Raw genomic sequence first — 23,319 nt, forward strand, 5'->3', positions numbered from 1 at the left:
CTCGATAGACAACTTTTTTCTATTTTCGACTTTATAGTATCCATATGATATGTATATGAGTATAGGTATATGGGATAGTTTTATAAAAGTTTGTCTGATGGGTTTGGAAGGTAAGATTACACTTGGAAGATTGGCTCGTAAAACTCGAAGAACGCGAGAAAGGCCAATGAATATAGAATTTGTATTTGAGAATGTAGGCGAACATGTCGGCGAGTCGATTTCGAGATAAAAATGCCGGGATACAAACGCAAGCTGTACGATTTTTATTGGCAGCTTATTTTCAGTAGCATGAAAAAAGGATAAAGAAATATTGAGGAGAGGATGAGCCGGATCAAGCTTGCCTTTCTTGCCTCTTTTATGTGTACTGTGTTCAAGTTTAAGAGTATAGAAGCAGATTGTAGTGCTAGTGCTAGTACTGGTACTTTTGCTGGTACTTGTGCTGGTACTGCTAGTAGAGTAGTCGAAGCGAATAGAAGCTACACCAGCAGAACCAGTGGGTGTATTTGGTGTTCACCGAGGAAAGTCAGGATAAAATGTTCTCTCATCGAGGGAAAAAAAAAGTATAAACCTACTATGTGTATATAGACATTTTTTTTTTTTTTTTTTTTATACAAACTTTAAACGTAAATAAGTGAAAAATAGCCGTAGGCAAAATAACCCGAAAGAAAAAAAAATATTTTGCTATCGCAGCCCAACGATACTTTCTATCGGCTATCAGGACTTAACTAAAATATTGCTTTAACCTTTCCTAAAAGAGATTTCTATTTGATATAAAACTCTTGGAGCTAAAATAGTGGTAAAAATATTTTTAATGGCAGTAAATAGGTCCAAGGGATGATATAAGATTCAAAGTTTGTTTATTGTAGTTTTATAGTTTGACGTAAAATGTCTAAAATATATAACATACAGGTGATGTAAAAAGGCAAATGAACAAACAACGTAAAAGCGAGTAACTCGTTATCTTGTGAGAAGCTTCTTAACTTTACGTCTAATTATCATTAATTTGAAAAGTTTGGCTGGGGCTTTATGCTGCAGCAAATCCAAGCAGCCCAGTTTTACTGGTTCTCTTCTGCCATCACCGCCACCACCATTTCCACTACACGGCAGTGTGGCTCAGTTTTACTTTGGTGAAAAGTTTCGTAGAAGAACTCGTGTATCATAAATTCGTCGAGTTGATGTAAAAAACAATACAACAAGAACTTGTGGATATATAGATGAATTTATAAATCTGTGTGTGTGTGTGTGTGTGTGTGTGTGTGTGTGTGTGCCAACAGCCAAAAGTCTTTTCTTTCCTTTGACGACGACAACTTTGTCGTTCGCTGCATCTTTATTCTAGATTTCTATATATATGTGTACCGGAATTCCGCCCACGTGCGCACGTGTTAGTCCACCCACCTGCCTCCATCTTTTTTTGCTTATTCTCTTATTCTTTACTCTTTAAAGAGTAAAGGTGCTCGAGATAAATTGGACAGTCTTGAAAGCCTTACTGTCGCATCAGTGTGAAAAAAGAACTTGTTCTCTTTCTTCTTCTTCATCTTCATCTTATTCTTCTTGTTGTTTTTCTACTTCTTTTCCAGTTACGGAAGTAAGTTAGGTAGCCAAGAGACCGAAAGAAAGTACCTTCTAAAGCTGAAATCTTATCGGTTCTCTTCGGTAAGTTCCGTAAATCATCCGGTTCCGTAGTGCTGCATTATCTAATGGCCCGTTTAGACTTTTAGACACCTAACATCTTTTGCACACCGCGTACACTGAACAAAAATTATGCCCCCAGAATATTATTTTATTATAAAAATAATTTTAAATTTTATCCGGCGTTTTTTTTTTTTTTTTTTTATTTTTATTTCCCTTTTTGGACTGAGATTTACCTCCATTATTTCTCTAATAATACAGTTATTTTTATTTATATCTGGATGAAATAACATTTTGTGGGAAATATAATTAACTGGTATTCTTTTAAATCGTAGAATTTAAAATTATAATAGTATTTTAATTTTTTACAAAAGTGTTATAAATATAATACCGAGTGATTTTGATCTCATTAAAAGCTTAAAATATAACTTTTTTTTTTCTTTTTTTTTTTTTTTTTGCTAAATGTCAAATAGATAAAAAAATGCAATTAATGGCAGTATAAAAAAATGATTATTTGTGGTTTATTAATAAAACCTGATAATTTATCAAGTATGATCTATCGGTGATTAAACAGCAGCTGTATAAAATATAAAATATTCACACGTTTATGTGAAGTTGAATAACTGAATACACAATTTTGACTCGGGCGATTATTCCAATTTCCCTCTCGATTTAACCGCGTGCTCATCTATATATATATATAAATATATATAGAAGTGTACATGTATCACAAATTCAATATGACCTCGTTTTAATTTTAACATATAGAACAATACTCATTTAGCAGAATATATATTTGAAACCGGAAGCATGACTAATTACGGTTTTATTATTATTTCGCTTATTATGTTCACGGTGGCGTTGACACTAGTTATAACAAACGACAGAGACGTGGACGAAAAATAAAAATAATAATAATAATAATATTGATATTGAAACAAAACAAGTATAAAGTTTTAACGAAAATAAAAAGTAAATCAACGGAAATAAGCTTGCTGTATCGAATCTAGATTTATCTCACCGCCCACTCACCCCACTTTTTTATAAATATATCTTTATATCTATATTTATACAAGCAATAACGTCCGTCGTTTGGTTGCAACATGAAGTAGTGAGTAGTCTGTATACATGTGTGTCCTTTCTGTAGATCTCGGAAACCCGGTGTTCGCTTCCGTTAGCTCCTGGCGATCCTCAAGTTTAACCGACACATTACACACGGAAGGAAACAAAATGGACAAGAAGGCGCGAGTAAACGAAAGGGGCCAACGTGCACGGCATAAATCCAAAATAACCGTTCTATTCCTTCGGTTTACTTCTCTTCATTTTCAAGCCCTTCTATATAGATTTATGTTAGGGTGGATTCACTTCCGGCGGAATCCACCAACGCTTCTTGTATGTTGTGATGACCTCCGGTGAAATGTGCTAAGGCGAAATGTAAGACACGTAACGTTTTACAAGAAATTCATCTTTCATAGCAAAAAAAAAAAGAAAATGTATACATAAACATATTTTTTTCTCACCAACTCTCATCGTCACGCGTTTGAATTACGGAAGTAATTGGTGGACGGCAAAAAAAAAAAAAAAAAAAAAAATAGTTTTATCATATGAGTTAATTATAATTTTAATATAACTGGAATACGAATTTTCCTGTCACGCGTACTTCCGTTAACTGACGTCCGGTTTTTAATGATAATAATAATGTTAATAAAACGAAATTACTATAAAGGAAAATCCGGTGGCTACATCAGCAGTAGCTTCTACGCAGCGTTAATTATCCCGGGTTACACGGAGAGTGCATGATCATGTATGAACGAATGTACGTAGAACAGACCAACGCATGAAACCGAACCGATGAAATGAAACAAGAATGCTCTTTTTTATTAAATTCCATATAAAACGAAACTATTAACGGTTGGATTAGATTTAAATTTCCATCAGTATTAATTTTCAACGTATCATAAAACTTTTCAGCGTATAATATTTTACCGAACTATTCATTGAACAATTTAACTCCAATAATCTGACGGTTGAAACAAACTTCTTGACAATCTCTGTATGTCGCGTAATATAATGAGAAATTGGCTGATGTGTGTATGTGTAAAGGGGGAAGTAGGGGGAAATAGGAAGGTAGTGTTGTAATGTGAATTTCGGAAGCATAATGGATGTTTCCATCAGCAAGTATAGAGCAACGGAAGGAAGGGAAGCGCATAACGTGTTCAGGTAAGCGGGCAAGTTGAAGGCAAATATGTGACTCGTTGTATATATGAGTAAGTGTCGGGTTGGCGAAATTCCAAAATATCTATCCCCATTTCGACCGCTCCCCCTCGTTCATACTCGAGGTTCTATTTCGGTATATAGTTAGTTGGGTATCTCATGGCTCTCCTCGGATCCGGGATCTACGACAGCTTGGCTTGGACCACCAAGCGACGCGATATTATCCGATCCGCGTGTGGCGTTTGCTTTTCCGCCGCCTGTACTCGTATGACCTACATAATCCCAGCCCGATTTAACGCTGGAAAAAATATAAAAATCACATATAACCCGGGACATGGAGATTTACCGATAGGCTGAATACCAAATCTCTATATAAATCGAGCTTACTGAGAACGAAAAAATTCGCGAGGCAACGTGGCAACATGGCTTTGTGCGTCGACGCCCAAGTTTGTTTGTTATTTTGTTATTTTGTTGGTGTACATGTAACGGAAAAAGAATTAAATAACAAACAAAATGTACAACAAAATAAAAAAATTAAAACTATTTTAAATGGGAGGTGAAAAATCGTTCCAGCTCTAACTTTGTTTGACTAGAGCCTACAACTATAAACGCTTTTAATGGCCGTCCTCGATTTATAGAGATATTTTTATATAATATATATATAGATATGAAACAGGAATTCAAAATATTCGATTGTCTATCGACTTAGTGTCCGATCAAAACTAACAGTACAGTAGACGAGTGAAGGTTTACATATATAAATGTTTATATATAAAAGAAATAGTTTGATATTATATTGGCGTCGCCAATCGTAGAATCGATCGGATCAAAAGGAGAAAGAGGGATAAGTATTAAATGGGCTGGGTATGGTGATGGTGGCGACGAATGGCAATCGATCTAGTGGTACTTGCTACATATACATTCTATATTATTCTCTGTAGCATAGAGTATGGGGGATGGGGTATGGGGTATGGAGTATGGAGTGGAGAATGAGACCTATAGAGATCAATGTATATATGGATATATTTGCTGTGTGGCAATCGACGGTAATGCACCAGCGTCGACCAGAATCGACGCTCTCGTGTGGTTTTGCATTGGCTATATGCTACACCACCGGGATTATCGTCGGGCTGGCTGGCGGGCTGGTTGGCTGGCGGGGAAAAGAGCAAGGTGCAATAAGAGAGGACGGGGGAGGACAGGAGAGAGTCAGAGGGAGGCAAACATATTCGTGCTGCATCACCTAGTTTTACTCTCCGCTTCTCTCCCTTTGGATTCCTTCGATTACATCAAAACAGTGCCCGCATTCCCGCCAAACTAAACACGGCCTAACTCATCCCTGATATATTGCCGGATATATATGTTTGTATATATATGTATTGTACAACCGACAAACTTCCATTTCATGACCGAGATTTAACAACGACGGGTAATACTTTATACAAACATATGTCATGGGAAAACCTGTTATTATACAGCAAAAGTTTCTTTTTCAATAGAGATATTTCTTGACTTTTTATGTATATATATATATCTATATATACATGTTTTTCAAATAATTTATTACTTTGACATACTTTGAGAAATTCTTTCAAGATTTTTTTAATAAAAATTTTTCTTTAAAAAACTAAAATATTTTATTTATAAAAACAAAAGGAATTATTTATTATTAAATCTTAAATTCAAATATCGGAATTTTAAGAAGGGAAATAAAAATCGACATATTTGCTTACATAAAAGTTTAAAGAATTCTGAATGATTTTCGTCTGTTAGGAGATGATAAATAATTGATAGCTTTTAGTGTGGTAAAAATTCTGTAGCAACTGCGCCCTGGGGATTTAAAACAATTCAGTGAGCTTTAGTTGAACAGTGTTTTGTTGGTTGTTGTATGATGAAAATTGTCTAAAAGTCTGCAACAAGTTCTCAGAAGCATACAAAAGCTGAGCCTCTTAACTGCTAAAATAAAATATAAAGAATATATATAATATATATATATATATATGTATATATCCCCTCGAGATTAAAACACACAACTGCCTCTACTCCGTAAGAATGAACCATGTTTGATATTGTATAAAGGTCTATAGTGGATATATATTATAAACGGTATCGATCGCGAGATAGAGGGAGGGAAGGAGGAAAGCTTTTTATATTTTCCACCCTCTCGAGGGTTGCATTCGTTTCGCGCGTCGCCGGTCAACCGAGACGTTGTTGCAGTCACTACTAGAGCAGTAGCTGTATAACATTCATACATTCATATATATATGTAACACCACTATCCAGAGTTAAAATAAAAAAATAAAAAAAGCCAACACACGTATGTATTTGTAGAGGTCGATCGCTTTGACAGGTAGCTTCCGATATATTCATGGTGGCAATCTCCATTAGTCAAGTATTTTATCAGTTTTCGTGTCTGTGTGACAGACGTCACCGTAAGAGCTTTCTGTCATTTTTAAAAAATAGAAAAAAAAAAAAAAAAAAATGAAAAATCAAACATGAATGAAAGGGAGGTTCAATTAACATGACGATTCATGTCATCTGTTCCCCATGAGATTTTTAAATATTTACTAGGAAATTCGCTGTTGAGTTTTGCTTCGAATTTGTGTCTGTGTCACGAAATAAACATTTTTATTTTCCGCCAAAGAATATTTGCGTACTGAGGTATTTTAAATTAATAATCAGTTGCTTGTTAAATTGCTGTTTGTAATATACCCAGACTTAAGTATTTAAATTTAATTAACAGAGAAAATAAAATTTCAAGATAATATATAAGTATATAAATATATATATATAGTGAAAAGTGAAAGTATGTAATTTACCGTGCGCACAAATTGCTTGCACTGTGGCTTATAAGCGTTGGTGCCGCAAGCGATGAATTTATTCGGCCCTTGACGGCCAAATACTCGTACGTAATTTTGACAATCGTCTTCACTTGCACCTTTTAAATTACACATCTCCCTGTGAGCCGCTGAACTCGACCACTGAACTCTCTGTAACAGAAAAAAAATAAAAATGTTTTTAATTAAGAAAGAAAAAATGAATAACAAAGAGAAATATTAAGGAAGATTATTTCCTTTCTTGACTTATGTCGTGATTTTAATTTGCCCAGAATCTGCCTGTCGTTTATTTTCTTCGTTCTCTCTTATTCTCTCGTCATATAAATATATATAGATATACACACAGAGAGGTCTTGGTTAAACATCACTGCAGGGGACAGAAGGGGAATAGGAGGTTCTCGTCTCCACTTTGGCCTAATTAGAATACGACCACGTCGTAACAGGCGTGGGTGGCTGCGCGCGAGAGACCTGACTAAAAGTTTAAACCGCAAAATCGCACTGAATATTCAACGGCTTATACACGGGTTTCGCAGTTATACGCTTCCGGACGAGCGCTTGCTCTCTTTACATATACATATTTTCTAAATATATTTATATATATATATATATATATATATATATATATATTTACGAGTAACTGCTAATTTTAACAAAATAAATTTTATTTTTCCCGAATACATTGTTCCCGTCCACTGCATTCGGATATTTATTTCCATTACTTGTATTATACTCTAGTATAGCAGGATAAAAAATAAAAAAAAAAATTTATAATGCGCGTTTTAAAATGTTAAAAAATGTAAAATCATAAAATAGTTGTGTAGTAGAAGTGTCAGAATAAAGTAGAGAGTATAAAAAAATTTCAAATAAAATAAAAAGAAAGTTCACTTATAACACTCGAGACGAATGAGCGACAAAAGCACGTGGAAGGGTCAAGAGTTCAAAGAGTGTGTAGCGATAGAGAGAGATTGAGAGAGAAAGAAAGAGAAAATGAATGAGTGAGTGAATGAATAAAAGGTAAAACAGTTGGTTGAAATACTTGCGTTAAATAGGATTCATAAATAACAGCAAATGTTTCAGGTTGTTTAGCCACGGGGTAAAATACTTTGAGTCAGGCAGCCAACGTCGGTGGTTAAAAGACTCGGTGCAAAATGTTTTGCTCGGTGTGATGCTATTCCTACAAACTAAAACAACTGTTTGCCGCAATGTATGTGTTATTATATAATATATACAACTGTTGTGCGGGGGCTCGTTTCATCCACTAACTCACAACTACACCTCAAACTAAATAAACTTGTTCATTTGTGCAGTAACTCTCGGTTTAAATTAGCCTCTGCACAAGACACACGTTTGCCTCAATGACTTTTCTTCACGCACCATTCAACGGATTATTAAGGCCTTGTGTGCGATATCTCTCTACGTACACATATATAATAACACATATATATTCACGGGCGTTTTACTACCGTTGAAAATGTATGTGTGCATTTAGTCTAGCAGAGGGCTGGCTAATGGCATGGAATAATTTTACCTGGCTCGGCAGACGCGACAGACGACTTTGTCCCCCCATATATATTTATATATATATATTCATTACACCTGTTAGTGTGTGTGTGTGTGTGTGTGTGTAGGTTAAAGAAAGATCGCAAGAGTCGAGACTGAATGAGAGGGTCTCCGGTATATAGAGTGGTATAGAGGTGATGTACACCGTCGCTTTACGGTAAATAGATTAAATTTGCCCCGTCTTTCTCTTTTGTCAGGCGCGACAAGCGGAAATAGTTGAGGTGAAAGGGTTGGAATGGAGAGCAACAGTATGAGGATAATATTGTTGAGCACAAGAGAGAGAAAAAAGATAATGCACGAGAGAATCTCAAGTCGGGTTGTTCTCTATACTTTCCTGTGGTGGTGATACAGGTATATAGGTATATAGGTATTGGTATAGGTATTGGTGTTCCTTGTCTACTCACTTCACTCCGAGTTAGCAAAAATAACGATCCAGAGGGGCACAGGCAAAAGTTGCCGTTGTACGGGGTGTGCTCGACACCAGCAGGAGAATAGATTTAATTTGCGCTAAAGTCCCCTTTGACGTACACGGACATTTAACGGAAATGGATGGATGGCGCGTGACTGCCTCGTCTCAACCGTTTGTCAGTCCTCTCTCACCCTACCCCGAGTCCTTATATTCCCAGTTTTTATATTTACTTTCTTTTTGTTTTTGTTTTTTTTTTTTTAACGTAATTTTGACTGCAATAAAAATAAGTTATCTCGTATCTTTTTTTTCTGTTAAATGGATTTTTAATTCGGTACATTTTCTACTTTAATTTTATGAGATAAAATAACTTAAGATTACACAGAAAAATATTAATATACCCGAGTAGATTATCTGGTAAATGTAACGAGTATTTTTATTGAGAAAAAATATATTATAACGTCATTAAATGAAATAAATAAATAAAATAAATACAGTAAAAAAGATGAAAGGTATAAAAGGGAGTGGTTTCACACAGAATATATAATATCATTATATAAAAGTAAGTTTATTCTTAGTACAGAGTTTGTAATATGAATTTTTCTTATTTTTTATGATTGATATTCTAGGTTTTATGAATGAATTAAAAGAACGGAAGAAGTGAAGAGACTGTAATTTTCATTCCCGTTGGTTTTCCTTTCCTGGTTTGTGGTGGCATGCTACCTCCTATATTATAATACGCTCGCGGGCGCGATGACTTTAACAACTACCAACGAACCGCCGACGATTCTACGACTAGTACTTATACTACTTGCACTCAACTACGATATGACGACGACCACAACCACGACCGCGACGACGACGACGAAAATTTTTATACTTATTCTACGGTTCTATGACAACGGAAGTATAAATGTAAGACGTCTCGCGGATACCCTACCAAGATATATAATCGGATAAGTCAACTTACCGGTAAGGTTATTGTTTTTGTTAACGATACTCGACAACTAATGCCTAATCTCCGGTAATTATTACTATTATTATGACTTGAGTAAAAAGAAACAAAAAATTTTAATAGTATTTATTAAGTAAAAAGATAATATAACAGTACATTTTAGTTAAGAAAACATAAAAAATAAAGTCGTTGATTTAGCAGTGCGTATAGAATTACGTTGACTATGTTACTCTTTACAAAATGGATAACAATGTAAGAGACTGACATTTGAGTTTCCGTATAAGTAAAACTGCAAACGCAAGAAAACGAACATGAGAAAAACATCAAGTTGTGTAGGGAGTGGGGGGATAAGAAAAATGAGAAGGTGAAGGAGTACGGTTACGACGGAGAAAAAGAAAAGGAGGTGGGGAAGAAAAAGTATACGAAAAGGAACAGAAGGATAAAATTCTTGACGACAAATCCATTTGGATGAGATCCAAAAGCTAGTCTAGAGAACACCTTGGATCTTGAAAAGAGGTATACAAACTTCTCGTCAATATTCTCGTTGACAAAGTCGAAATCTTGATATCGAGCTAATTGCACCGTTGTTGTTGTTGTCGTCATCGACATCTTCTACTTTCAGCTGGTAAAATATATATGAAAAGAAGAGACGTTTTGAGGCAGAGAAAGAAAGGGTGGATGTCATCAAGACGAACCACTCAGTGGCTGTTATTGACTTTGTCATATTTTTATTTAGCATTCGTTTTTCTGTGGTAAAGTTTATATTTTTAATCATAAAATTCAATATTAATATAGCGGATAATTTATAAGGATATAATTTTGCAAGAGTAAAAAAAAAATAATAATAAATTGATGTTATTTAAAATTATAAAATGAGGCCACGGATTTATTTTTCGTTTATTAATAAACGTGTGAAAGGATTTAATTTACGTGAAACTTTGATATTAAATATAACAACAGCCCAGCAGCAGTGCCACCACTGCTACCAGTGTGTGTATGCTCTAAAGAGGGAGCGGGAGGAGTGTAGATGTTGGTTGAACAGTGAACACGTTGAGTGGTATGGCAAGATAGCCAGCCGTGCAGCCTGCCGATGTGGATCAAGTTATGCGCGAACGGTGGCGAGTTTTTATTACGGCTGAGTGAATGACCGGTCAGAGCCGCCTCTCTCTGCTGCGTGTAGTCGAGTACGACGACGTAGCGGTCGAGAGTCTAGACTCTTGCTATATCACAAGTATACAGTATTATATATACTAGAGAGCTTGCTCGTTGCCGACCAAGAAACTCATTTAAGTATGTATGCATTATGTCTATACTATGATCAATGTTAGCTTGTATATGTATCTATAGATATCTGTAGATATCCCAAGGAACCAAGTTGTCTCCACTCTCGATGCTTTATTTATCAGATCGATCGTATATTTTTTCTTCTCATTGAAACTCCTTGGCCATCTGCAACGGACGTTCCGGTATGTTGACGTTCTGACTTAGTAGCTTCAATGCGACTTAATTAGTCTTACGGAAAAGTTTTCCCGTAGGATTACGTTGTGTCGAGTCTACTGTCAACAAGCTTGTTGTTGGGACCAGCAAAATGGAAACATTTAGCTTTCTTCATCTCTACTACTATTACTACTACTACTACTACTGAGAAAATTCACACACATTAAAAAAATATATTCTCTGAGGAGCCGCAAACTGTAGTCTGTAGTATGTAGGAGGTGTAGCGTGCCGGCAGATAACTCCTTTTCCTTCCTTCTGAGGGAAAATCCAACTGATGTTGGTGAGTGGTAGGAAAAAAAGCTTATACACGGTTACGTTTCACTCTGGGTAAGTCATTAACAGGATTTCTTCACCACGCTACTCATCCCTTTCATCTTTACTTGCTCATGAGCTTTTTCCTGAAGCTTTTCACTCTTTGGATATTTTACTTTAGTTTAACAACACGACTATGTATATCTGTGTAGAAATCTCCTGCAGAATGCATGGTTTTATATACTAACAATGTATATGTAGATATATATGTGAATTTAAGTGAATATGTGGGAATGTGAATGTTATTTATTTGTAGGAGAGAATACATGTAGGAGAATCTATGCATGCACATGACTGTATGCCCGTTAACGTGATTACCTAATTTACATTTCAACCATTTGCCGGATGTAACTGTCAAAATGACTAGCTGCTAGATGAAGTCAAATCTCATTTTGCATATTCCTTTTTTCATTATTATCTCACTGGTGGTAATGCTGGTGTAATTGTAGAACAGAAATTCAAATCAGAGATACGATGTTATTATACCGTTAAAAATTCAAGAGATGAGTGATGGGGATAGAGGATATTGTGGATTCAGATGAAAATAAAAAAAAAAAAATACACACAACTTTTAATTAAGTAAATGACTGAGTGATGAACAGTAAACAAATGAATGAATTAATGAATAAATTAATTAATTAGTTAGTTATTTACCTGATCAGAGATTTCCGAGAGATCGTGAAGACTGATATTGTAAATGGCATTTCTGTAAAATAAAACAACACATTGATTATTTATTGTGTATTAATGAGACAGTTCGATAGATTGTTAGATAGATAGATAGATGGACGGATAGACACCAAAAGCCCTGGGTTTTGTGTATAATTGAGCTTAAGTGACACAAGATGGAGGAAAGCTTTGGGGGATTTGATGAGCGCGTGCTGCTGCCACGGCTGCTGTCATCGCCCGACTCATCGATCTTCCTCAATTAGTAGGGCTGTGCATAATTATCGAGTTCAGTAGGGAGTGAGTAAGAGCTATAACAGAGCAAGAGGGAGAGAAAGAGACAGAGGTAGGTGCCCGCGTGATAAACGTGTGCATCCATTATCGGAGGCTCGTGACGGCTTAGCTCGCGGTCGGACGTGAAATTGATTATCCTCGGTATACCGCTCTCGCGCGCCCACTGCGCCCACCGCACCACTCTGAGAATCCCCAGCCGCCGTTTCTATCTCCTCCATCTCTCTTCCGTTTACGTTTATATCCTGTCCTAGTCTGCATTAATTCATTCCCTGGTTTAAGCTTTTTTTCTTCTCTTGTCTTATTCTATTTTACTTATTTTTTTCTTTCGTACTAGTCCTAGTGTTATGGTAACGTTGGTAGTCCTGCCGTGGTGATGGTAGTTAATATTTTTTTTTTTTTTTTTTTTATTCTGTTAGCTCTGTTACTTGGTAAAATTTCGCGCCCGAAGGATAACTCCGAGTAGACCACAATCGTGGGTAGAACGAGCTCGTAAAAAATTTACATACGAAAATGACGAGAGCGTTTTACGGACATCCAATTTTCTTGGTGCCGTCAAGTGCGAGAAGCGTTTAGAGATGTGTCTTTTGGTCTGGTTTATATTTTTTAAAGCTGACAAATTTATAATGGGTTTAATATGGAGGCAATGGTAGAGAAGCCAGTTGTAATAATACTAAAAATTTATGGGTTATCTGTTTTTTAATATCTTTTTTAAGGTATAAAAGTTATATTTTAGTGTAAAAGAATATTAGAACAAGGAGGGAATAAGTATCAAGCACATTGATGGGTGTTTAAATAATTTATAAAAATTTATAGGGACGAGGGTTGGATGAACATTAAGGAGGGTAGATTGTGCGATGGGCTTTAAACATGGTGAAAAATATTACCTTGCACCAATCAGGATAAAAGTCGGCGCTCGTTCAAGAAGTTTGAAGTGCTCCACGTGACTCTCGTTGCCCAAGAACCGTTGCCCGATTACTTCGCCTGTAAAAATAAAAAAATAAAAAAAATAAACGAAAATGTTAGAGGAGCGAGAAAAAAAATGTATATATATATAATAAAACATGATGGTAAAAATTCGTGAGTTAAGCTGCTGCTAGTAAATCGAGCGTCGCTTACGTGTAAAGCATTGCCCGCTCGCATGTACGCCAAGCATTTCGATTCAGGCTTGAGTATACACTACATTCCCCAAGTGTCCGATAAATTTGCGGGCTGAAGAGAAACAAGAGGGTTAAAAGAAAACAAATGTCGGTAGATAGATGGCAAGACCAAGGAACTAAGAATAAGGGAGTAAAGGGAGCTAAGGAAGAAAAACAAGAAAAAGAACTGGAGTTTAAATAAATGAAAAATAAAATATAAAAATAAAGCTAAAGAGGGAGAACATGAAATATTCTATCGTGTACCCTGTGTGTACTTCCCGGCATTGAGTTATATTCAATTTCCAACCTCGGCTGTGCTCTTGAAACATTGATAAATCTATTATTTGTGTCTCGGCATAGCACATTGAATCAACGAGATTTTTATTTTATTTCGAGCCGCAAAAGTTATTTTTATGCTTTTTTCATTTTTTTTTTTTTTTTCGACTGGAAAATGAAAAAGCATCCGCAGGAGAGAGACAAATGGGAAAGGAATTTACAAAGTTGCGCGAAAATAACAAAAAAAAAAAAGTTTTTAAAATAAAAAAAAAATAAATGAGGGTAAGACGAGAGTGAGTGAGTAAGCGAGTGAGTGAATGAATGAGCGAGGGGCTGCGAAGAAACAAAAAAAAGTATCAAGGAAAAATGGAAAGTAGAAGGAAGTGGAAAAAGACAAAGTGGTTGGTTCTTGATCACGTGTCGCTCGTAAATTAAGGTCGTACCAGCACCAATGCCAGTAGTAGTATAAAAGAAAGTGCGCAATTTTGGCGAGAAGTAAAGTATGAAATTAAAAAGCTTTCCCGTTGGCACACGATGGCACCTCTGAGAGCCAGAGTACCACCAACCACGGGATAGATAAAAACCGCGAGATACCGATTATTCCTGGATGAGGGCAATTTAACCACCACATCGAGGTTATATTCGTTGGTTGAATTCATTACATTCTGTATCATAAGCACCACAACCCAGTCTGCTCTCGAGAAATGAAAGCTTAAAAAAAACAACCAGTCTAGAATTTTAAAATGATTTATTATGAAAAACTGCTAAAATAACGACTAGCGAGGCACAGTTGCCGATCGGGACGTTACGGGCTGTCAGTTCGATGAATTAATACCCGTTGGGGTCACGGAGATCCCATATATACATTGAATCGGTTTCAATTATCCTCGGGCCACTTTGCTGGCCAAGACACTCTTGATTCGGGAAACAGGTCCAACGAATTTACGGGTACACTAAAGTGTTTCCACATTATATACTACATCTTCCTCTATGTACTACTGATATAACGAGGATCCCAATAACGACATCCATGTCATATATATATATATATATATATATATATCGATGTCTTATGTATATATCTACATGGAATATGTAGGTACCGATACGCACATATACATGTATATCGTGGAGGTGAACCGATATATATATGCATGTATATAGAGATGTACTACTTGAAGCATGAACAAGTTAAATCAATATCAGCATCTTAGCCCTATGGCGATCGAGTTGAATTTTGCGTTAACCAACAAGGAGTCGAGTATCCTCGAGAACTTCCTTCCATCATCCTTGAGGACATGAACGTGACGGACTTGCTCGAATAGCTCTTGGCCACGAAATGCCGTCGTTATTGCTCTCTGCTAAATGGATTAAAGTCCAATGCCAAGTTCTAGTTCTGAAGAGGACCATCCACAGGAAGGTCTACTCTCTCAACTATCAACTATACATATTAGCAGATAGGAAGCCTTTGATGCTTTATGACTTTACTTGGACGCAAGCTCTACCAGCTGTTACTATGCTATGTCATATCACTGAGCTTTACTATACATCGCATAGTGTGTGCTCTTCTGTTTATTTTATTTTCATCACAAGGACTGCTAAATTGTTGTGTCGAACGCGACGAAAGGGTCACTCTGCCAACGGTGAACAGACACAGGTTTAAGCTGGAGCTTTCTCTCTCTTTCTCTTTCCCTTCTCCTCTGTACATATGTATCTATCTATTGCTAGCAGCTTTAGGGAGGATGAACTGGGAGAAGTCAAGTTGGCAGACAGACTGGCATGTATATACTCGTCGTGAATCATCGAGTCACGCGAGAGTGTATGGGTCAACGACGACGACGTCTCCGCGTCGAGGTTGTCGTTGTGTTGTTGTCATTGTTGCAGTGCGCTAGGACCGTGCCTAGCTGTACCGCCCTTCATCACACGAGCTCACACAATCTAACACAATCTACTGTTATGTACACTCACTACTCTTTCATCTTTTGATTAATTGATGTGCCACTTTTTTAAAACTTTTTTTTTTTTAACTTTATTCACTCAGTCGCTAAATTTGTTTATTCAAGCTTTCATTACAAAAGTTACATGTGACATTTTAAATTTTACCGTTTAAATAAAATTATTTATTTAAAAAAAAAACGAAGAAAAAAAAATTGGAAACAATCAAGCGATTGATATTGTTAATTAAATTTTTTTGAAAGCTAATTTTTAGATTGGAGAAAAGTCTTTTGTGATCCAATAAATTGATGAACTAATTAACTAGAAGAGCAAAGCTTAGTATAGTTTGTAGTTTATTGGTAATGGGCATATATGAAAATAAATAATGAAGGCACTTATTTACATGGGAATAATTGGAAAATCGAATGATGGTGGTAGGGTAAAGCAGTAGGGAAAATAATATATTGAATGAGTCGATGGAATAATGTGCGTTAACTGTGATAATGATGGGATTGTTGGTGGTGGCAACGATTGAGTATCGTCAGGGGTGTATTTCCTTTCCATATATCGTCCATTATATGCAGTTTAATGAACGATTCTGAATAAATTGTGGATTCCGTGAGAATTATTCGAGCGATGCGGCTGATACTGCTTTATGCCCTGTTATTGAATGAACGACCGTCGAATCAATTGTACTTTACTTGATAAATATAACGTTCTGTGTATCTGACCGATTGTAATCCCCAGTGATTTCCGCGTATGAACATTCCACCGCATAATCCAATTATCTGATTCTTTCATGCTTACCATAAAGATGCTTAAGTAGAGAAGCATAAAATGAAAAAAATAAAATAAAATATACAGATATCAAGCCAATAAATAAAAATAGAAGAGTTTACTTGTAAGTTATTAGTACGAAGAATAATTAATATGGTTGACCTAATTTCTAAGAGTGGCTTCAAGTTAAAATAATTGCATTAATTATTAGTCAACTGTTCGGTTGATATATCAACTGTCGTGAAATTAACTAAAGTAAGTCTGTTTGTTTCTGAACGTTTGCCACTCTAAGTAGATCAATAATTAGTTGCATTGGGTTTCACATCAAAGACTCGACAACTCGAGCTGCCCTGATGTGCCAAGTGACTAGTTTATGTCAAAATACACGGAAACGTAAGAGAGAAAGGGTTCAAGATTATATAAACATATATATATATATATATATAGATGAATAGATAGATGTATATATATTTACTCTACTGTATAGTGAGTATAACACATCGTGAATTGCCTTGTCTTGTTTTCCCGGTACATTGTAAACATGAACCACCGGTAGGAGAGTTAGGGACAACTTTGTGCACGTTTGTACTAGACTGCTAGTTCTACTGTTACTGTTACTGCTACTAATACTCAACGCTCAATGCATAGTTTACAGCGTCCTCGTACTTGGCATACATTTAACTCTGTACTATAAAATGATGACATACAACAGCAGATCCGTATATTAATTGACATATTCATGCTCAAAGAATTGCTACGGGTAACTTCCGCAAGTGTAACAATAGCAATCAGTGAAAATAAAATTTATTCATGTTAAATATACACCGAGACATTTGTTTTTTTTTTTTTTAAACATTGTTTTCAATTGGCGGTATATAGACGCGCCTTATAGATGGCGCTCCACGAGAATAATGGCTATAGCAATGTCACCACTGTCAATATTAATCACTCGAAAACTATACAGGCCAAGGTGAATAGATGTAAGAGAAAAGGGATTTTAAGACAAATATATATGTATAGAGAAGCAAGGATTGGAAATGGCGAAGAATGAGGTCGAGAATTGATTATTTGAGAAATGAGAGTATACAGGAAAACTGGCTGACTGAAGTGAACTACTACTGGGATATAGGGAATAGGTTCGGGATGAAGAAGAGGAAGGGACATGATCAGAAGCACAGCTGGTTTATACCAATGAGGATGTCTCTCTTGTGACTAAGGACTTGGTAATTGCGTCGTCGTCAATGAGAGAGTGAATTGTGAAGAACAAAAAGGGAGAGAGTTTCAAGTACAAGCAGAAGAAGGACAATAACTATAAGAAGAAGAAGAAGGGTAAAATGGTAGAAGGGAAAGCGTGATTGCGCCTCTTGTGATTAACGCTCGAGTTTCTTCGCCGATAGATTTTCAATGACGTAATACAAGCCCCAGGTCTTTTGCCTTTCGGACGCTTGTTTCGGTCCAACTTGGTTATTGTCCCGCGAGCGTGTACACGCTGTTGAGAGAGTATGGCACAAGATAAAATGAAATATATACACATACATTTAGAAAGAGAGAGAGAAAGACACACAAGTGGAGCTATTGCCTGAGGCATAGGATTTAACAAGCGGGGACAGGAAGAAGCCAACGGGGCATGTGGAGTGCCTTGGCATGATGACGTGAATAAATTGCAATTTGCTTCGTTTGTTTGTCGAGTGCAAGACGAGTCTACGTGCGACATAGCCCACACTGTGTTGCTACTGCTATTGCTACTGCTACTATTACTGTTGTTGAGTTTTGTGTCGAGTTGTGTGTACTGTGTAGCTGAATTGCTCAACAGATACTGAGGACCACTATGTGAGGAAAACGGTGACGTTGGTATGTTAAATCACCGCTAAAGTGCCCAAACGATTGTGGTGATTTGTCTCACAAGTTTATGTGATGGAAAATAGTTACGCCTCTAATGATAAATAACGTTGAAAAATTGTTTAAAGGGAGAATGCTCTAACAGTAGTTGCATTTTCCGAGATATACCGGATAAGCAGAGCTACGGAGAAGTGAACAATAAATAATAAAAAGTAAATGAGATAAATAAACAAGAATAAAGGCAGAGCTAGAACCAGAGCCAGGCAAAGCATGGGATATATAATGAAATTGGGGATTAAGCTCTCGGCGAAAAGAGGAAATACATCATCGAAAGTCTAGAGAAGAGCTTTTACCAGAGCGCTAAACAAACTGATTTAATGGGTGAACGGAAAAGAAGGAAGCGCGGCAATTGGCGCGAGAGTTTCAGAGTAGTGTGCATGCCCAGTGCATCCGGCCGCAATAAACTGTTGCAATCGAAGTGCTCCGCGGGATACAATTTTCCTGGTTCCTATCCTGTGCTTTATATATATATATATAGATAGATAGATAGATATATGTAGAGAAAGGTATAATGATAGTGTAGCATTATATATATTATATACACACAGAGACTGTAAATGCAGTAGAAAGCAACAACAGTCGAACAGTATAGAAATGGGATACAGAAAAGAGATAGTTCAAGTTACAGTCGCGCAATTTTATCGTACATCAAAGCTATTTACCTCAAGTAAGAAAGGCAGAAAGAGTATGAAAGAGTTGGATAAAAGGAATAAGAAAATAAAGAATCTGCTGGTATGGTATACAGGAGTTGCCGTTGAGCTTATCCAAGCTCCGATCGCTTGCCCGATCGAACGATTCGTCCGCAGTTCGCTTCCTAATTGGATCGCTTTGTATATCGTACCCCCAATGAGGAAGAACGCTTTTTCGATTTTTCTTGTCTTAAAACCACGACACTGTATAGAGATACCTATATATACAACTATTTTTCAGCGCTACATTAAAAGTCGCCACGGATATTCACGTAGAAGAAAGAAAATCGAATTAAGCTATAGCTAAATACATCGAAATCTTTTTTTTCTTCTTCTTTTTTTTGCAGGTCATTCAGTATTTTTTTTTTTTTTCTTTTATTTAGCTGGTTTTGTATTGAACAAATAGAACTGATACCGCTTTTTTTCTTTCCTATTATGTTGAACCGCGGACTTTTAAGCAGCTCGAAATATCGGTATGCAAATTTCCGGACTTGAAACTTTCCCATGTCGAAGAGGACTGTACATGCTCGCTCATACCCTATGATATACATATGGATGGATGTATAAACTCGCAGGCGAAACACTTTTCGATGCCGACTGGTGCATTTCTAGCCTAGATAGATGCAGATATTTATGTATAAATAAAAGTTTTAAAATAGTAGACCATGTTCGCCATACGGTTCGTCTCCCACGTCTCCACTAGCAATCCTCAACAACTATCTGGTGCTCAGCTCATCTCGACAAAAGGCGGCGAAGCCAAAAGGGACCAAAGACCAGGTCAAGCAAAATGGTGTCTTTGCGCTTGCCCGATAACTGCTCTATCTTAGCTCTATACGTTAGAAAAAAAAAACTCTGTGTAAATCGAGAGCTTTCGTACATTTTTTTTTTATTATTTTTATTTATATTTTTATCTTAAAAACTCAGTAATCATCATTAAAACGGCAACCTTATATACTTGTTACATTTTTTGTTGTTTAACTTTTTTTCGAGCACTTCATCCATCAGAACAATTTTCTTTATGATATTAACGGTAGGAAAAAAAAAAATATTATGAGAAGGTTTAAAAAAATAAAATGGGAATTCGCAGACTGAATGAGAATCAGGCAAAAGCACAATTAATTTTCTGTATGAGTAACCTTTTAACTTTAGGTCTTTCGTTCCTCATTTTTTATTTTTATTTCCTCTTGCTCCCACTCGGGCACAATAGACATCTGCCTTTTGCTCTCTTTGGCTCTTTTACTACTCGTGCGTGGTGGGATTTCTGTCGTCCGTCCAGGAGTTATGAAAATAATATGGCACCTAGGTAGAAATTAAAATGCCACAGCTATAGTGGATTAAAGTAAGAGCGTGGAGCGTGGGAGCGGGTGCATGGAAGTCTACCCGCTTCACAGCCTAAAGAGGGAGAGAGGAGTTATTTTGCACGCGATCTCGCGTGCTGTCCAAATCCAAACGCATGTATATATATTATATACACGTCTCTGCGCCATACACTGTCGTCTTCTCCAACATCGCTTTTCTCTTCTATTTTGTTGTAAATTTTTATTTATACATATATAAATTCCCTAGGGAGTAAACAGTCGAGTCGAGTTGAGTCGAGAAAGTTGATGCGTAGATGCGGGATCCAGTTTTTATTTTTTTTTTTTTCATATATATTATATGTATAAATTTCATTTCCACCGACTATTATAAATCGCTTTCTCTTGGCTGTCCTTTTCTTTGGTCTCTTCTCTTCAACCCCCTAGTCTGCTCTCTCCCACGTCGGGTGGTAATATTGTAATAACACGCGGTGGTAGTGCGGCAGCTTTATCGTCCGACTGGTGTATTCTAGTGTACGATACATTATTCTGTGGCTTTTGCATCCGCGTAATGCGCCAGCACATGTCTGCGGTTCTGGCTTTTATATCTACGTCCTCTATTGTCACACCTATCATGTTAAATTGATTTTATATTGTCTCTCCTTTTATTTCTAATCCATTATATTATTAATAATAATAATAATAATAAAATATCTTGGTCGTTTTAGTTTTTACGAAAGATTCATTTTTTATTTTTGTCATATTGTTATCAATTTAAATGAAATTGTATTGCTTTTTTTTCTATACTCAAAATTTAATTTGAAATTTTATTTCATTATCAAGTTTTTTTTTCTTTTATTATACTATTTTTATTAGTTTCAATTCATTATAAAATTACTCAGAAAGTTTTCTCTCGCATGAAATTGTTCAACTGTAGCAATTCATTCAAACGAAATTCTTTATTTTACTAAAGACAGTAGTTGAAAAAATAAAAAAAAGAAGTTGGTAAAACTTTTAACTAGACGACTTTACTACTCCGCAGCGGGTTCATTCTTCCGTACTCTTCAAGACAATGAAATTCTTACAGACACGTTACGCGTAATCATTTTTTTTATTATATATTTAATAAGCGAAAAATACACACTGATATATATTTTAAATATCTTTCATTATGCATGCATTTACATTACCTTCGAAGATTAAATTACTGGGGCTTTTTTTTTTTATCAATTTACTGATTAACAAAAAAAAAAAAAAATGAAACCCGGTTTTAGTTACGGTAAAAATCGAGCTATTAAAAGCCACGAGTAACTTTATCAACGGATTAGTTGCTGAGTTTTTGGTTAAAAAAAAAAAAATCTCATGAAGTAGAACGAATTTTTTTCTCATGTTGCCCACTGGATATTTAAACAAAAAATAAATAAATGAAATGGATTAAAAAAAAAAAAAAAAAAAAAAATTGGCTTGCGGGTAATCCGAATTCGTGAAAGTGACTCGTTAGTTGGTGGAATCCCGTTCTCTTATTGCAACACAAACCGATCATCTAACGTTTTGTAAATAGACTGGACCCAATAATAGTGGGCATTAAAAACTAAAGCATTACATTAGTTAAAAACATGAAATAGAGAGCGTTGCTCAAGGCGATTCCCACGTGTACGAAAAAGAAAGTATAAGAATGATGAAGAAGAAGACGATGAAAAGGATGAAGAGGATCCAATGTGAACACGATGAGTTTCGCAAATTTCCACAGGCAGTTACTGCTGTTATGCAGAGAGTTTAGTCTCAAGGAAAGGGACATATAGAACTGGTCTATACTTCTTAATGGCTCATGGACCCACTGGAACGATTATAACTCGCTGGACTCATTTACTCTTGTGCAAGTACAGTCTGCTATACGTATACCAGGTATACCATGCCAGAGTATCAAAAGTACCAGCAGCAGTAGCTATATAGATAATAGTGTTGAGCAATGTGTGTCGGAAATGGTAGGACACCTGAGGCCACGTCGAAATAGTCTACTGGCACAACAAGGACAAAATGGAGAATGAATGTGAGCGCAAGCTCTACTCGGACTTTTCATTTTCCCAGTTTTAGGTGCTTAAGAGTAAATACGAGGACGTCGGTGACGACGAGAGCGGGAGCGGGAGCGGGAAAATGCGGGGAAATTACACGCCTCGGTCGTTCCTCCGAAAGATAGACAACTGCAAAAACGGGGTTGCCAGTAGATGTGTGCTGCTCGTGCTGCTATATATTCCTGTTACTGCTTTAGTATACATAGAAGGTAACAAAACGATGACAACCACTACATTGTGATGTTCTGAGGACGTTTTGACGCGCCAATAGGAATCCACGGACAGAATATAGAAGGTCTTCTTTTAGTATAATCCAACGTCCGGACAAAGTGCTCACCGTTCAAATTTTTTTCCTTTTTATTTTTATTTTTTTTTTTTTTATGTATATATATATATATCTATAACTTTTCTGCAGTACATATTTCTCTGGTCTATTGTCTTTTCCCCTTTCATCTGGCTTGCTATTTTTGTCAGCAGCATTTGGGCTGGACGGCACTTTACAATATATGTAAAAAAAGAATAAAAATAAATAATAAAAAAAGAACTAGGGTTTTAGTGTGCGGAGTGGGTATTTATGAGATGCACTTTCTCTCAAAGTATTACCCGGAACTGGTTTTCGAACGAGTTAAACTACTGCTGGTGTATACTTATATATATCGATGTATATGATTTTCTGAATGTATGAGAGTATGATTATACGAAGCCCATAAGCTTCATCAAGACCCCAGGGAAAAATGTGAGGATGAGATGAGATGAGGATGGTGGCAGTATGCTGCAGGACCCTACTCGTAGAGAAATATGAGGGAAATAGTAGACGAGGAGTTGTAGTGGAGAGACTGCTGGACTTTTGGATTTGGGCCAAGCTAAATTCGA

General features: G+C 36.3%; 1 protein-coding gene across 2 annotated transcripts in view; it reads right to left on the reverse strand.

The window, feature by feature from the left end:
- The window catches only part of LOC103571919 (semaphorin-1A), an 86,678-nt gene that overhangs the window by 12,863 nt on the left and 50,496 nt on the right, over positions 1–23,319 (reverse strand). For both annotated transcript variants that reach the window (XM_008550267.3, XM_008550266.3), the window contains exons 3-5: positions 13,252–13,348; positions 12,062–12,113; positions 6,660–6,830 (exon numbers count right to left, since the gene is read on the reverse strand). In XM_008550267.3, coding sequence (XP_008548489.1) covers positions 6,660–6,830; positions 12,062–12,113; positions 13,252–13,348 — 320 coding nt within the window. The remainder of the gene's footprint in view (positions 1–6,659; positions 6,831–12,061; positions 12,114–13,251; positions 13,349–23,319) is intronic.

The sequence above is a fragment of the Microplitis demolitor genome, chromosome 7 (assembly GCF_026212275.2).
Source record: "Microplitis demolitor isolate Queensland-Clemson2020A chromosome 7, iyMicDemo2.1a, whole genome shotgun sequence".
In the NCBI taxonomy this organism is placed as follows: domain Eukaryota; kingdom Metazoa; phylum Arthropoda; class Insecta; order Hymenoptera; family Braconidae; genus Microplitis; species Microplitis demolitor.